At 42.0% G+C, this 18,389-nt stretch overlaps 1 protein-coding gene across 3 annotated transcripts in view; it reads right to left on the bottom strand.

Annotated features, from left to right (window-relative positions):
• The window catches only part of tenm2a (teneurin transmembrane protein 2a), a 222,362-nt gene that overhangs the window by 132,879 nt on the left and 71,094 nt on the right, over nt 1-18,389 (bottom strand). For 2 of the 3 annotated variants that reach the window (XM_065958515.1, XM_065958516.1), the window contains exon 3: nt 10,630-10,923. In XM_065958515.1, coding sequence (XP_065814587.1) covers nt 10,630-10,923 — 294 coding nt within the window. Of the gene's footprint in view, nt 1-1,851; nt 1,903-10,629; nt 10,924-18,389 lie in introns of all 3 variants that reach the window. The other variant, XM_065958514.1, reaches the window with a different exon arrangement.

The following is an 18,389-nucleotide window of genomic DNA, read 5'->3' as shown; positions in this document are numbered from 1 at the left end:
AGACTAATTTTCATTTTTAAATTCTGGACCTTACATCTCGCAACGGCTGTGGCTTTTTTTCCACTTTGGAAATAAAGTTAGAAATAAATTGGAAAACCTGTGGTGTTCGCTGAGTAGGTCTTGAAATTGAATGCTGCTGGAGATTTAAAATCTTAAAATGTACCAAAAATGAAATAGTGGTTTAATTATAGCAGAAATAGTGGTAGTAGAAGGGGAGGTTTTGATTTGTAAAGTTGTCAGGAATTTAGGATATTGGTTGAAGTTCAACTTTGATACCAGTATAAGTGATGAAATAGCACTTATGATGTCTTCGGCACATCTAGAGATTTTTCCCCCCAGAAAATTAATAAATATATATCTGTTCTATTAAAGCTTCAATTACTTTGCATTCACTCTATAAGGAAATACCAGAACAAATCAAGGGGTTAAGATATCCTCTGCAGTGATTCTATACCATATGTCGGCTGTACGGTAAATAAAATACACTTCAAGACTTTCATTTCCAAGAAAGCTGTGAATATTTACTCAGCAAAAGAAACTGCGAGCAGTATATTTCTGACGTTTTTTCAACAGGCAGAAAGTAATGAAAGAAGGCACAGAGGGAAATTAACATCAGCAAATATCACCTGTAATAATAACTCTGGCTCACAAAAGTGTTTTAATTTAACCGGAAGAGCGGAGTCTAACTTTATATTAACAGCACTTTCACTCAAAGGTGTCAGTGTCATTAAGCTCCATTATTCATATTCAGAACATATGTAGGCCTCAAGAATGAAAGAAGATTCTGAGAAGCCGACACACGTTATTATCTAGCAGGAAGTATGTGGGAGCACAGCTGTGAATACAAGTGTGTGCTGCAAAACATGCCCTCACATCTGTCCACGTGTGCCTTAAGATGAAAGCCCTTTACATGATTCAGAGCAGAGAATCTGTGCTGTCTTACCTCCTCGGGTCTCTGCTGCAACGTGTGTTTTGTCCTATTCACTAAGGCTGTGACCTTAAGTCATAAGTCTAATATGTACACGATAAACAACAAAAAAAATCTGTTTGCACAAGCAGCATTGCATAAGAAATAACCTTCAACATCTAACTTTCATACTGGCTTATTTTTCATCTTTTTACCATACACTGTACTCTCACTCGCGCCTTAATCCTTCTGATAAAAAAAAATAACATTAACACTAATTCTTCCTCATAGAAGAAAAAAAAAACAATCTTTGAGACACAAATATATACGGCTGAATTTCAGTTTGTGGAACGTGAGGTTGGTGGGGAGGCAGGGGGGGGGGAGCACCCTCTGGGAAATTTCCCCTGATCAAGTGCGGGGAGATTAACCAGTTGGACGTGTGCTAATGAACAGGAGATCATAATGAAAGCAGCTCGTAAATGTAGATGAGGCATGTGCAAAGGAACAATGGCCCCGCCTTGTATCAGATGGAAAACGGGAGTAATGTACAGAAACCAATTATTTGACTGTCCCTGTTTGCACCTACCGCCAACGTCCTGACAACTTTTAACAATGGACAAAAGAGAATGTACAATTCAAATGTGGACATGTGAATATAACATCTATTATGGTAATGTGTGCAATCACACTTTCCAAGAGAGCAAGCCTTTTGTCCCCACACAGAGGTGGTGTTGTTCCCTCCCCTGCTGGAGCCCCGTTAGAAGTTATTACACGGTGTAACAGCCGTTTTCATAAATCATCAACCTATGGACAAAACAGTAAATCACACACGGACAAACACGGCACGAGAGCACATCAAACACGATCACGGACAAGCAGAGAGAAAGAGAGAGCTAAGGTGGGGCAGAGTGGTCTCACAGAAGCTACAGTCAGACTTGACTTACTGATTACATAGTCTCCAAATGGATCCTCATCCTCATCATCATCTAGGTAAGCTGGAGGAGAAGACATTTCGGAAAGAAAGAAAAAGAAAAAAGGAGAAAAAGAAAACAACAAAAACAGATTATGACAAATCAGGACGGAGAGCATGACACTGAGAGTCAAAACCAAACAGAATGAAAAGAGACAAAAAAAAAGGCTTTGAATGAACAAACCTGACACAAAGTGGAAACAAGATGGGGTTAAAAAGAAGAAGCGCCCTTCATCCCTCCCATTATTCACCTTTTTTCCCACTTTCTTTCTCTCTATCTAATACCTCCAGCCTTCATTAGGAAGCAAAGCGCTGACCATTAAAACTACAAAAGTAGTTCCACCATTATGCAGAGGAAAATATGATCACTCTTAATTGGCTGGAGAATTCTCAATTTGCTCTCAGTGCTCCTTTGCTCTCCCTCTTCCTCTCTCTCTCTCTTTTTCCTCTCTTTCATCTCTGGCAGGTCTGAAGATGGCATGAGAGGCCATTACAGCTAAATAAATTCCCAATTAGGGGGCGGTGGGATAGTCGTCAGCAAAGTTACAAGTCGGATGCCGATGATATTTCACAAGCTTTTGTGACTGCCTTTTACCTGATAATAATAATAGTGTTAGTGTGGTGAGGCCGTCACTGCTGATGCAGACAAAACACGCTCCTCTTTTCTCTTTTTTAAAATGCTTTCATTGTCATCTTTATGTGAAACTTCCCTCTCCCTCGTCTCTTCCTCTGTGTTTATTCACCGTTTATGTTTTCCTCTTCATCTCTTCTCTCCATCACTCCAGGCTCCCTCTCTTTAATGTGAGTTAGCATCCATCTACTGTGATCGATAACCCGGGGCTTTTATTAAACACTGCTCTTATGCATCTGTGTGTGTGTTTGTGCAAGTGCACCTGCCTCCCTTTGTGTGTCGGTCTTTGCGTGTGTGTATTATCGGCCTTCACCTCAATATCTTCCCCCGGTCCAACAATATCTTTATTGAGTCAGGGATGAACAACAAAGGCTGTGAATGTTTGTTGTTTTATTCATCCCTGTGTTTGAGCATGTATGAGCGTGGTGTTCTGTATCTTGAACACACCAATCTTTATTGATCTTGGCTGCAGGGCATTTTTACAAACCTCAGGCTTAACCTAAAGACTGGAGTACACACATGTGTGTGTGCATGTGTGTGTGTGTGTGTGCGTGTGCGTGTGTGTGTGTGTGTGTGTTTTTGTGTGTGCGTCCATCACTACTTTCTCATTGCAGCATGTGTAGCTCCTGCTGCATGGACAAAAAGTCCTTGAACCAGTGGGTGAAGTATGGAGGCGTACATGCAGGCAAGCACACACAGTGATACACACACACACACACACACACACACACACAGTGATACACACACACACACACACACACACACACACACACACACACACACACACACACACACACACGCACAGTAATGCACAGTAATGCACAAACTCACAGTCGTGTGTTTGTGAAAGCGAGCTGTCAGTGCTGCTCTCACACACCATTCATCACAAGCTACTAATTCTGTTAGACCATTGTCGAGCCTTTCGCACCCCACGTTGCTCTCTGAAAACTCAATCAGAGGCTAATGCCCCCAACCCTGCTAACACACACACACACACACACAAGCTCTCACTCTCACTTTCTTACTCACACACACTCTCAGAGAGACCCCGAGGGGACAGCAGTGGTCTTAGGGGACCACACCAGTCCAAATCTATAAGTGTGGCTGGAATTTGATCGACAGGAGCGGCAAGGGCCGAGTTACTGGTGTTAGAGAGTGGCTGAGGTCTGAAAAGAAAAAGATCTTTGCAATCACTGCCATGACATACAATAAGAATCTGAATCCCAAAGTATAGAGCGCTTTTCACACAGAATCCAAATGATCATAATTAAACATTATCTTAATTTACCTTGATTACAAATCATTCTTATCAGCATTGCATCAAAGTAACAACACATCAGCGACTTATACATGGTTAATTTAGTTTGATTTATGGGAGGATTTGTGCAGTTCACTTAAAAAGAATAAAGAGGACAGGGCTGGTGCAGGCACTCTGCCACCTGTGATAGTGAATTTGATTAGTTAATCAGGAATCACTCTGCCCAATGTGGCTTTTATAAAGCATAATTACAGCTCCAGCTAACAAAAAAAAATAATAATAATTTGAGTGCAGATGTTCTGAGTGGAATTTTTAAAAGTTCTTCTGTTTTGTCAAACAAGAGAATTAACATAAAGTAAAACATAAATATAACAAGACAGACTATTACTTAAGAAGAAAAAAAACCTCATACAGTAATTTTCAAAAAATGCACAAGTGAGGGGGGACCAGACAATGCGCATGCCCAGACGAGGGGCAGGATTAGGCAGAAAGGCCAGACTAAATTTAGCGCCACCTTTTCATTCTCTAATTACGAGATTAATACATCCTGTCACATACGTCACAATATGACCCTGTGATTTATTATCCAGTCGACCAGATGGAGAGATTGGGCCAGAGAAGGAACAAGGAGAGGGAGATGGTCTGAAAGCAGCTAATCAGCATGTATGTGTGATTGGGCCTTGACGGTGGATGGTGTGTGTGTGTGTGTGTGTGTGTGTGTGTGTGTGTGTGTGTCCGCTATTTAACGAGAGGGAACACTAAGCTGTATGAACCACACACACACACACACACACACACACACACACACACACACACACACACACACACACACACACACACACACACACACACACACACACACACACACACACACACACACACACGAGCATGTTAGAGCACTGGACTATGGATTTCGCTATAAAGTAAGCCCTGGGTCTAAATCAATGTCAAAGCCTGATCTTATTTCATCTAATGCATGTTTTAATCATTCTCCCTCCTGATCAATGCAGTTTGGATGCGGCCATCAGGCACTGCTGTGAGAATTTACAAGCGTTTCTATTCTCCTGCCGGTGTTTCCAGACGGACATTTTACGAGGCAGCGCACAGTGCGACAGTAAATCTCTTCCTCCACTTTGCCAATATGAAAATCCTCCCAAAGCTGCTCTCTATGCCCATATTTGTTTGTCTCACTGTGTTGCTCGTGCAAATGAAATTTGTATTGGCTCTGCCAAGTCAACGTTCTAGTCTCTTTATTTTAATAGTGTCTGGAAGGGGTAATAAAAGCAAAGTGTCTTTATTCAATATTCGGCAATAAAGCTGGATGTAGGGAAACTTTGAAACCCCTGAGTTGCATTTAGGAAACTAATTTAAAAGGCTTTACATACTTGTCGGTAATTGGAATTTAGCAGTAAATGAAAAAAAATTTAAATTCCCATAGTTTTAGTTTAGCAACTGATTGAACTGGTGCCAGAGGTCTGCAGAGACAAAACGACTTCATTACAATGACTGGGAGAGCCACTGAGGTCCTGCTGTGCTGTTTTTGCCAGGCCTCGAAAGACACTCTGTGTGTGCATCGTATCCCGAGTATATGAACACGGGGTGATTATTTTTACTGTTATTGGTTTCACATTTTAAGTGGAATCATATTGTGGTTGTACTAACACAATTTATTATTGCACAAAATTGTCCGAAGTAACGATGTTTGATGAAATTATCACTGTAATGTAACTGAGGATCTCAAATCTTGAGGTGACAATAAATGTCTCCATGGTAAACGTGTTAACTTTTTTTTTATAAATAAAGATAGTGAAACATTAGATTTAAAAAAAAGTAGATTAAAGGAAAAGACCAAAATGTATAAAAATTATAATTAATAATGCATTTTATACATTTGCCTTATTATTGAAAAAACTGATAAAATAGTTTTATAATAATAACAACAGTTATTTGCATATCACTTATAGATTCAGGTTTACACACATTTCATACATTAACTTCATATCCAGACAACAAACTGTGCTCATGACTAAAAATAACAACTAAAACAGATTATAAAAATGTGTTTTAAAACAGCCTTTAAAGGAAGCCTGATTCAATGGATCTGATGGAAGAGAAAAAGCCGCAGCAAAAGCACGGTCATCTGTGGTTTTAATCTGAGAGAAAGAAACTAATAGAAGCTGCTGATCAGTCAGACGAAGAGGCCGACCTCTACAGTAGGTCTGTATCAGCTCAGTAATATGCAGGTGTTAGGCTATGCAGTGCTTTATAAGTGATTAACAAGATTTCAAAATTGAATCTGTGTTTTACTGGAAGCCAAATGTGTAAGGCATAAATTGGGATGATATGAGACGGATGATTTTGTTTTGTTAACAGCAGAGCCGCTGCGTTTCTGAACAAACTGAAAACGGGTTGAAGAGGGAGGTGTGATGTCAGTAAAGAGGAGTTATTTATTTGGATTTTTTAATTCTTCTTTCTTTTCTCTCTCTTTTTATGATGGTCAAATTAACTCCAAACATTTTATTTTATTAGATTTTTTCTTCTTGGTACTTCCCACTCAGCTCCTGACTTTGTTGCATTACACTGCCACACACACATTCACACCTTTCTTACACTACCTCAACAAGTTACTACTTGACTTTCATTAAATCTAATTCAATTATATTTGTTTGTATTATTATATTGTATCTTTGCTAATGTTTTGCGTATCTATTTTGTTTGTTATTGTTTTACTTGTCTTTGTTTATTTGTTTTTGCTTTAGTTGTCATATATGTACATCTTGTCTTGTATTTGTTCACCTTATCACAATAATAAAAAAAATAACGAGGGAGTTAAAGAAGTCTAAGCAAGAGAAAATTAGGGTAGCTGTAATTTTGTGTTGTGTGTGGATAGGTTATATTTTTGCAATATTTTATAATTAAAAAAGGAAGATGGAACAATCTTGGTAATGTGAGCTTCAGAGTTCAGATGTCAAAGAGAACAGTGAGATTTCTAGACGTAGAATTAAAGTTGCTTGATAGGGGACCGATATGCTGCTTGAGCTCTTTTGTGAAGCTCTCAGGGCCGATCACCAGGACCTCAGCCTTGTCAGGAGTTTATGTGGAGAAAAAGGTTTTCAGACAGCCAACTTGAAGCTGCTAGACACTCGTGAAGGGTGGTAAGGTTATAGAGATTATAATGCTTGACAGAGAAGTAGAGCTACGTATCGTCAGCATAACAATGATGAGAGAAATCACAACAGGATTTTAGTAGATGTCCCAGAGGTAACATGTTTTATAAAAAACTTAATAGGTCCAAGGACTGAGCCCTGAGAGGGGAGCAGAAGAGGATACATAACTGTTCATTTGAACCTTGAAATGTCAGATAAGTAAGAAGAAAACCTTTGGAGAGCCACCCCCGAGATACCCACACAGTTAGTAAAACTCAAATGGAATATTCACCTTTATCTCCACACAGAAGTGAATAGTAACTCTGAGCAGTGTAGTTATGAGCTAGTAGAAGCCGGATTGAAATTCATCAAAGACAATGTTGCCCTCAACCAGTTTAGGAAGCTGGAGCGTGACGACTTCCTCCAGAATCTTTGAATTAGAAGAGGGTTTAGAAAGGTGTCTGAAGGTAGGTAACTCAGTGGTGTCAAGTGTTCAGTCATGATGCCCAGCCCCAGTGAAGAGGGGTTTGTGTATCTATAACCACATTTTATTTCATTTTATTTTTGTGTAAAAGTGCATGCACCCTTCGTTTGCATTCAAAAACTATGATGTCCTGTAGGTGCTTACGCGGGGCCACAGTGCATGAAACGATGTACATTAGAGAAATATTCAGAAAAATAGTTCATTTAAAAGCAGAGCACCCCTACAGGCCTGCAGTATGTACTTCTGTTAAAAAGTGCTGGACTTGCAGCACTTGATTATCTGCAGTTGTATTTTAAATGTGTGTGTGTGTTTTTGACTTGTTTGGTTGATGTATTTGCAGCACGTTTGTTTCATTTCGCAGCATGCGTCAGCCGTCGCATTTGTTTTTGATGTTTGCATTTTCTGCTGAAAGTGTAGCATTTCTGAATATGCTGCCCGTTTCTGTCCATCATTTCAGCTGTTGCCCAGCCAACGCACCTACAGGCCACCGTAGAAAACACTACATTCAAAGTCTCATCTACATCTATGCAGCAGGGTGACTAACAACTTTTTGCTCAAAGTTCTCTGTGCAAGTTAATTGAGTTCTAGATGTTTACATTAAGCACACTTGAGGTGCTAATTGTGTTGAGACTAGCAAAGAAACCAGGCAACGTGATTGACAACTGCTATCCATCCAAAACATCACACTCGGTAATTTGTTATTGACTCAGGTTTTGTTCTTTGTCTTTTGTATTTGTTTTTTTTTCAGACCGTTTGGCTCCTCCAGGAGCAAATATTTAAAAATAGTAAATGTAGTTAGGCAACCTGAGAGATGGGGGGAACGTCCTCCTAGGATTCATTTGTAGTCCATGATTTTTTATTAAATACAAATATGGTCATGGAGATAAAAGATATGAGACAAATAAAGTTGTGAATTTATCAATCAAACACTCTGCAGCCAGTTACCCTGCTGACAGGCAGCACACACACACACCCACAAACACACACAAACAGTACTTTCCCTGAGGTCTCTGATATCTGTCTCTGTTTTGCCAGGATTTCTATTTTGGTAGTAAAATCTGCAGTAGGGCACGTGCGCACCTTCATCCACATGTACCCTGCCGCCCTGAAGGGGAACCCTAGACCCTTTAGCTGACATCTGTCAGTCATATCGGCGAGTTACACTGACAGGAGCATAACGAGGGATGGTAGAAGGCAAGAGCATGAGCAAAGAGAAGAAAGAGGAGAGAAGAAGAGGAAGCTTGAAAGATGAAGAAGAAAGGTGGGAGAGGAGGGAGATGAAGAGGAGGAGGAGACGGGAGTGGAGGTGAGACTTCTGAAGCTTGTTAGAGATGCTGCGAGATGAGAGTGGTGCAGCGTGCTGTTTGGTGTTTTAGCACGTCACCGTCTTTTTGATTTGTTAGCATGTGTTTATGATGTTGTTTCTCTGTCTGCATAAGTCAATCTCTATTATTAGACCCTCAGATCTTCCTCCTGCAGTTTTGACACTACCGTTGCTCCTGTTTCACACTTCCTTCCACATACACAGGTGCAGGGTTTGGGATCATACACACTCTCACACCCGGAGACAGACAAAATAGGATATAGAAAGACAATGACATACTCAGACACACTTGCAAAATCAGCACCCACAGTGCTCGGGGCACACATGCCGTTTAAGTCTGGTGGGAGTGAAATCTTTCCTCTGGGTGCTTTGAGGTGTGACGTGCCTTCAGTATCAGATGTTCTGTTTGGAGGCAGATGCAGGAGCGAAGGGCGAGATTTCCCCTCATTCAGAGAAGTAAGAAATAAGTAACAAATTGACTTGATCAGACACAGGCACACACCTGGTCCTTTTATCAGGCTGCTGCGCTGCCTCTGATCTCTTCATGCTGGCAGAAAACAGCAACGGAGACGCTTGATCTAAATCTCTGGTCTGTAAAAAAAACACCACGAGACGAGGCTGAAGGTATGAGCCTGTGGTTCCCCTGAATGCTTCTATAGAAGGCGATATTTTGAAGCCTTGCAATTAGTTTAATTGACTTTGATTTGACTCATAATCTGCAAAATCAACCCGAAGAAAGGCGAGTCAAGGCACAAAAATATCCATGAATATCACTTTTTGACGAAGTTTAAACTTTAAACTTCAGAAAAAAAAACTTTATATGGTCTCAACAATCAACACTTAGTGACATCATACTGCAGGCAAATGATTATCACAATATAGTCCTGGATTAAGAAGCTAATTTTACAAGGTCTGGAAATGCCGGCGACACAGTGCTAAACGCTGTTTTCCTTCCCTGGCCCTGAGACAGATAGAGGGAGGGTATAGCGTCTTTAGCTGATATCTGCAGCTGCAAGATTAGCTTGTTAATTAACCACAAAGCAATTATCAGGTGATGGGATGAGAGGCGCGTCTCACGGAAGGTGTTCCTTGACGTGTTTAATAGGTGTTGAGTAGTTTGATCAGTCGGCAGAAGTTGTCTCTAATTCTGCGGCCCCGCAGTCCTACAGAGGTTGATCCACAGCTGATATGTGCGGCTGCAGGAGAATTCAATTAATTAGACTGTTGCTTTTCCTTCCATCCACTTTTCATTAACCTCCATTGACACCTCGGCAAAGCTGGAGCGCTGGTTTACGACTGCGTCAGGATTAACAAGGAAATGGGGAGTTGGTAATAAACAAAGTTGCCAGAGGATGAAGCTCCCCTCTGGGAACATCACACATTCACACTTGCAGATTCAAAGAAAGGATGCACTTGAAAAGTAAAGAATAGCTTTTTGTCTGACTGCATCTCTTTGTTGGATCACAGAAGTTAGAACTCAACAGTGTTGCTGCCTCCGAACCCAAATGATTGGTTTGAAGAGTGACAGACCAGTGGTGAGATCTAAGCAGCTGAGTAGTGTAAGAGGGTAGAGGTAGCAGGCTTTGGCTAAGTGTTATCGATGGAAATAAGGATGGCTCTCTGGGGTGTCCAACCACTGTTCTTCAGATCAAAACAGACAATCCATAAAACCAACTCACTCCCAATTCATATAAGGGCTGTTTGGAAAGATTTGAACAATACTGAAGGATGTGAGTGATATACATTCTCACTGAGGATCGCTTTAAACACAGAGCGGTCTGACCCATTCTCCCCTTTGTGTTCGATCAATCAACACGTTTTCCTAACTTTCTTCACTCAAATCAATGGGTTTGTACTTTGTTATACACATTCCATCTTGCACTTGTTTCCAAAGGGTCTTTGGTCCTACCTGATTCATCGTCAGACTTGTTATCGTTGTCTGAGTCGGTAAGGGTGAGGGCAGAATTCTCGCGGCTGGACACTCCTGAGCTGCGGCGGGATTTTACTCTCCCTCTTCCGGCCCACAGCTGGATGGCTCTCTCTGGAGTCAGCGGCCCCTCAGGGTCCGAATCGGCATCGGAGCCGGCGCTGAGGGAGTACCCCCTCTGGAGGAGGCCCAGGTCGGGACAGTAGGGAACGGCAGCAGGGTGAGGAGGGGGAGTCGGCTCGCACACTCCCAGCTCTGCCAGGGTGAAGTTCCCCCCTGTGCAGGAGAAATTGCAGTTACAAGTTGGCGTGTAGAGAGTTATTTAAGTAAAGCAGTGAATAAAGGCACTCACATAAACAAATGCTTGCACACTTATCTAGCAAACAAACCCACAATCACACGCAGAGAGGCACACTAATTATGAAACTACGGAGGCGGAGGCTGAAAATTGGGCTTTGTTGTTGCAGGCAGGAGGGGGAGAAGATGACGCAGCATGAATCAGGCACAAACTACAAACTAGCTGCTGGAAGGAATATGTAGTGGCCTGCAGGCCTGTTAAGGCTGGCTTAGAAGGCCTGCCGCCCTCGCTTTGCTGCGCCGCATTGGCATTCATGAGATGTTGATGTGAGATCAAAGAGCTGCTCACTGGAGGCCTCTCAGACTGTAGTGGAGCTGCTTCTCGGCCTCCTCGGTTTGATCATCTACCCACCTAGTTACCATCACACACTGGACCCCTGGCAGAGTGAATATACCGCAGTCTGCTGCGGCTCCGTCCCCGCTGCCTAACACTCTCCCCTCAAGACAAACCAACTCGTCACATCCAAAATAAATATATAAAATTATCCAAATTAAAGCACATCAAAGGGGATCAATAAACAGTGCTGCAGCCCAATTAAATCCAAGCTGAGGAAAAAGCAATTAAGGAAAAAGGCATGCTCAACCAATTTATTCTCTATACTAATTAAAAGAGTATTGTGGATGCAATCGCTCACCATCAGCTGTTGGGGCAAAGGGATCGGGGGAAAAACAGTTGTGATTCACTTCATTAGCAGTTTGTGAGGGAGGAGGAAAAGGGAAGAGGCGAGTGAGAGGATGGCACAGTGTATGAATCAATGGGCTGGGAACCACACAGCTGTGTGACTGGGTTAACTGTGACTCATCAAGCGTACGGACGCAATCAGAGGGAGAGGAATTAAACAGATGACAATCGTCTGCTGGATCTTCACTGCCGCTCTTCACAGGCTCGCCAGAACTTGAGATTTGTTCTGAAAAGTAATGAGGAAGAGGAGGGCGAAGAGGGAAAACTTGGGGAGGTGTGAAAGGCTTCTACTTCCTTTCGTTCTACACAAACAAACAGATGGACCCGACTAAAAAGCAGACACAAATGAATTACTCCACAGGTAGATTCAGCTTCTAGACTACAGCTTGGCAAGAATCCAACCAGCTACGAAGCATCCAAGCACTGCAACGCATCAAAGAACATTACCATTCCTTATCTTCTTTGCTTCTTTGTCGTTTCCTCCCACTTATCATGAAAGACGACAAAAGACACCTTCATTACTACACATGAAACTAGGGACTTTTTACAGTCTGTTGGTAATTAAAACTAATTCTACTAAATATGCACAGGATCTAACACTAGTCTTTGAACCCGTACCTGAGATGAAGTACCGTAGGAGGACAGGGGAGAACTCCAGCAGGCCTGAGAGAGTGAAGCACATGAATTCTTTAACATCAGTCGGCATGTCAGTGCTAAAAAAAGCTTCTAGTCCACAATCACATTTAGGATTAGCCTTTGTGTAAATCATACTATCCAACCACAGGGACAACAATTGGGCTACAAACACATCTTCTACTCTAGGGAGACGCTACATGGAATTAGTTACACAATATGAAAGTGTTTGTGCATGTGTGTGTATGTGTGTGTATGTGTGTGTGTGTGTGTGTGTGTGTGTGTGTGTGTGTGTGTGTGTGTGTGTGTGTGTGTTGTGCACTCAACACACTTATTGTATGTTAAATCCCACAGGCCACCGCTCTGTACAATTAACATCACACAACCAGTGATTACACATTCCAAATCCAATCACTCCTTATCACCATCAGCAGCAAGGCACGGCCCGACGACGCCGTAGCAATCTACATGTCCTCAAAGAAAGATGGATTGGTATGACGGGCCGAAGCAGACATGAAAATCTATCTCAGTTATTCCACAAATGGAAAACCAATCGCATGTTCGTAACATGATATTGTGACAGATGTGGGGGAAAATGTGGCGCTGCATTGTAATCAGATCAATGGCTTTCTTATAGTACGACACTGGCGCTGTCATTTTTTGCACTTATATAATATATTAATGTGTGTTTTGAACCCTGAGCGGCTTCTGCAGCTGCCTTGGGATGTGAACATCTGTGTCTGCTCATTGTGGTGGTGCTGACGCGTGCGTTTTGTTCATTGAGAGTTTCTCTGTGCATTCATATGAACGTGTTATATATCTGAATTAGACTGTGCTGTAGGGGGGGGAAAGTAGCACAATCTTCCCTGAATGCTTTTCTCTAATAGAGGGGGGAAAGAGTGTTGAAGAGAGTGAAAGGACGGGAAGAAAAACAGGCAGATTTGAAAAGAGATGTGATAATTTGTTACTGAGTCACGTTCTGTCTTTCAACACTCAGGGAAACAGATTACAAGTTTAGAAGAAGTTCTTAAATCAGTCAAATTCAATAAAATGAAGGCTTTGTTCAGCTCAATAGGAGTAACAAGAAAGCACACAATGACCTAGCAGAACGGAAAAGTGGGTTAATAATATGTATTTCTGTGTGTAGACATCTGCATTTGACTGTGCAATAGAGCTGAAACGGCATCATCTTGAATGCTTCCCTGAATAATTTCCACTATCAGAGTAGAGAGCATAAACGAATGAAGGCAGAAAAACAAGGACAGTAAAATAGCGTGAAATGCGTGTAAGAGAAAATGAAACCAAGAAGAGAGGGTTGCAGAGTTTCTGTTACCCAGAGATGGGTAGATGAAATTCAAAACTTTTTTTTTCACGGTGCATGGAAACAGAATATGAGCGAGAGTATGGATGGGTCTCATTCAGTCTATACTCGATCGAAGTCAAGTGAAACAAAAGTAAATATATTATCGAGTGTCGAACAAAGAAGTGGAAAAAGCACAACATATTAAAATGGATTTTAAAGAAGCAATATGTAACTCTGACACATAGCATTTAAAAATTGGTACTGCAATTCAAATTTAAAACATTGTCTCTCCCTGCCTCGATGGTCATGCAGGCGGCCATTTCGCACATACTGTGGCTTCAGTGTTTAGCCAGCTCTGCATCAGTCTTGAAACCTTTTAGGTTTTAGAGTTTATTAGAAACATGCAGAGGCTTTTTAGGTCGTGTAGAATCAGTTATACCTGAACCAGTTTGCTTGCTTGCTTCCATCGCTGCAACACCTGTTGGTTTGCCGTTTGCCACGCAAACCCAGGGGCATCCAAAACAGCCTTGTGGGGGTGCCTTAAAACCGCCTACCCTTTCTGGTCAATCCAAATACAGACCATTCAGCACTGGGATCGAACCTTAGAAGGAGGACATACTGGCTGCTGCATCGTTGTCAGAGAAACCAGCACTTCAATATAGCATGTTTCCTTAATGCCTGATAATAGAGTACGATATTTTTATGATTAAATTCAGTTGATATCGTACATATTTCTCCTTTAATCTATACAGTATAAGAACATTATTTTTATAGTTTTCATCATTTTGAGGATGGATGATGATTGTGACTGTGACATTGCAAGAAAAAAAAAACATTAAACCACTGTGAAGTGTTTTGACATCTTACAAGCCTTCAAATGAATTGATTTCTGCCACTAAATTGCATTGTCCCAGTAGTACATGAAGCATCATATCCAAACCAAACGAAGCCTGAGTGACATCAGCCATCTGTTCCTGCAGGGGGCTCTGGAGGCTCATCGGCATCCGCCGCCATGCTGGAAATCCTGTCTAACTTTCAGTCAACCTAACGACAGCATAGAAAGCTGAGGTGGGTTTTAAATCTCTAGACGAACAGTTACATCGCACCCACCTGTCAATCATGTCAACTACGTGCCTGACTATGGATACAGTGTGTGCCAGTGATGACAATAACTAATCAAGCCTATTTTGTTTTATGTACCAGGCTGTAAACATGTTTATTTATGCTGAAAAAAGTCATGTTTATGTGACTTCCGGTGTTCCTGGAACCAGCCTCATGCCGAGGAACTGCAGGTTTTTGCATATTCACATTGGCTTCTTTCTCCAAGAGCGGAGGTTGCCGCTGGCCGCTACTCAGTTAGATCCCTTTGCCAGGCACTCTGTTACAGCTGCATGTAAAAGAAGTAAGACAACAGGCGGAGACAAACCTTACCAACAACATAAATGGATGTGTGACGTAGTTGTGTTACAATTCACACAAACTCCGTGCACGCGCCACGGTTTTGCTCCGTCGGACGGCTCGCACCCATTCACACTGGATCCGTTTCTGGAACGTCAGCGCAGCCATGATCAGCTATACACACATCACAGGAGAACTACAAGATCCCGCGGGAATAAAGAGAAAAACATGCAAACAACATGTTGCTTTGTCTTTCTGAGGATGCATTGTTGTTCATTCGGTGCCTGTTTTGACGTAATGTTGATAAAGTGATGAAAAATACAATCGCAAGTCCGTATATTGTGTTTTATTTTGAAATTGACCGGATGTTCTGTGCGTTTCCTTGTCTGACTTCCTGTCCGGGCTGTCATATTCTGTCCAGCTTGACGCGTGCCTGCAGCGTACTCTGGCGAAAATAGACTCGCTGCGTATTTGAAACGGAGCAGAGACGTTGTACCGTCGGTGGTACACGCCGGAGACAGACCGCAGCGCGCACGTAGTATGTGTGAATTGGGCTTAAGTCACCTGTATCTAAGGGTGTTCAGATACAGTAGCTCTGTTAGAGTAGCCATCAAAAGACTCCACAACATGTCACATGCCTGTTGCATTTCAACTGCAGGCAAAATTGACTTTTGCTCATATGTGACTCAGATCCGATTTTTTCTGACAACTGAACAGAACATGTCACATGTAATCTCTTCTTTTCAAATAATTTGGGCCACTTCCATATTTGGTCCTGAACGGGATTTAGGTCAGGTCAGAATGCATGCAACTTTGAAGTCACTTTGAGTGACGCTCATTACAGCTCTGCAACATACTTTGTGCCAGGTCATATGCCAAGCATTGCACGTTACTGGGCTGCTGCACTAGTTGGAGACATAGGATGGTTGAGAAGGGTAATTAAGGACTTTAATTTCCTGCACCTAAGATGCATCCTCATTTGGAGTATTCATGCACGGCATGTTGTGTCTCCAAAAATTAGTGACACGGGGGGAAAGAAAGCATCTTGTTGTAACTTAACTCACAATAGTGTGAGTGGGACTGGCATTTGCAGTGATCCATTAAACCACATGTACTTCCCTTGATAAAACTCATTATGGATGGGCGTGGGAGTGAATGTGTGTAATGTGCAGTGTGTGTGTGAGAATGCTTGTTTGTGAGTAGACAGCTTTGTGGGATAGAGGGGCCTATCATTAAAAAATCATTTGTGCTTGTTAGCAGTTTGACAGGCAAAGTATAGGCAGCAGGACTCTGCATTATTCTGGTTGACTTTCCCTCACCCCACGTGTAATTCTGTAAAGGATGTAAAACTGGCTGAACATGTGGGCTTCGGTGCCTGCAATTATGTTGCTTTTTCTAGATCCCATAGTTTACAGTTCAGGCCACCCTCGGACATGCCATATTCGAGCCCCGGAGGGAGCTCCAGTTCATAACAAGTTCTGATTTGCCCTGAAGTGCTGAACCAGTGAACTGATTTGCTCCTGGGTGGAGGATGCATCAAAATCAGGAAGCAAATGAAGCTGTGCACAGTGGGCTCCTGAACAATCCCCAGAAATAGCGGAAATTATGGTTAATAACAGTAAAAGCCTTATTTTTCATGTCACAGCTTTAAAATGGTTGGAATTACTGGGTAAGAGAAGCCGAAATGTGTCATTTTTTAACGTTTTTCCATTTTCATTTGCACTGCACTTAAGTATTCCTGGAAAATCTATCTTTCTTTAGTGTTTTCTTCTTTGTAAATTATGAAGCAATAACACACTATACTTCTTCATCCTTTATGAGAGAGTTTAAACGAAGAACTGTTTCAACAGATTCAAGAGAAAGAAAGAGTCACGGAGCAGTAGAAATGACAGACAATATGACGGTCACAACTCAAGTTTAGGGGTTCTCTTTTCTCCCGGGTTCGAATCCAAGCGGATGTTGCTTTCCTGGGTCTTCACTATTCTGTCACAGTGTTTAACAAAGTCACTCAAAGACAAAATGAATTCAAAATTCCAGAGCTGTTTTTGAGCGCTGGATAGCCTAGCGGTTAAGTCGCGCGCCCCATGTACAGAGGATAGTCCTTGGTCACAGCGGCAGCAAGTTCGATTACGACCTCAGCCTTTTGCTGCATGTCATCCCCCACTCCCTCCTCCCAACATGCCCTGTCTCTCTTCAGCTGTCCTTGAGCTTTTATAGCGCTTATAGTCATCTGACTACTCAAAGAGCTTTTACACCACAGGTCACACCTACACATTCACACACTGATGACAGAGGCTGCTGTGTAAAGTGTCCACCAGTATTAACTAATCCCATTCATACACATTCCAATGCCGCAGACGACTTTGGGTTAAGTGTCTTTCCAAAGGGCGGAGCAGACATGTGACTGCAGGAGCTGGGGATCGAACCCTCGACCTTGTGATTGAGAGGTGACCAACTCAACTGAGCTACAGCCGCCCCAATAAATAAACAAACAGTGTATGCCTAATTGGACATGAAAGATTCCACACTGCATAGGTCACCTCAATGGAATAGATGTAATGAAATAATTAAACTTTAAAGTTATTGAAGACCATGATAGAGATGGTCAAACTGTTTCTCAAGCTTTCTTCTACTACACATATACCAATCACTCTCATGGTCACTTTCCATAGTCTATCCACCACTCTGCTGATGTAAATGCTAATCACTCGTTTCAAAATGTTCCCCTTTTTATATAGATATAGAAAGTAAACATAAGTTCAACAGGCCTTGGACATGCTCAAGAGGAAATGGCTGGATAAAATGTATGAATTTATGAATACCCGCTCTTTGCATCTATTTAGTGTCAATCAATGGAAAATATAATTTCAAGTAGGCTGCTGCTGAGTGAAAGTGTGAAGAAGAGAAAACATGTTTGCCCTCTTAAGTTGATAAGGGCAAAAATGCAAGGAGTAAAAAGAGAGTGAGCTGTGTGGATGACGAAAAAAGAGGGATCATAAGATGAGGTAGTGAGGGATGATGAAATCCTCGGTCATGGTAAACAGTTTCAGCAGGGAGAGAAAGAGACGGAGCACAGACAGGCAGAGGAGGACTGTGTTTACCTGAGTAATAAGCCAACAGAGTGGATTTAATGAAAGCACCTACGCACAGACACCGAGAGCAGGAAGGAGTCATTTGGCTTCGACTTGCATACACACTACACAAAGGTCGAGGTTCAAGGTCAGCGCTGTCTGCCACTGAGAACTGCGTTTGTGGGATTGTTGTTTCGCCTATATTTACCTCGAGATCTATTATTACAACACACACACACACACACACACACACACACACAGTTGCAAAAACACACAGCGCAGCAGTGGAGAATACTAA

The sequence above is a fragment of the Labrus bergylta genome, chromosome 9 (genome assembly GCF_963930695.1).
Source record: "Labrus bergylta chromosome 9, fLabBer1.1, whole genome shotgun sequence".
Lineage (NCBI taxonomy): Eukaryota > Metazoa > Chordata > Actinopteri > Labriformes > Labridae > Labrus > Labrus bergylta.
The sequence above is the reverse complement of the archived record's forward strand: the minus strand, read 5'-3'. Positions and strand labels throughout refer to the sequence as shown.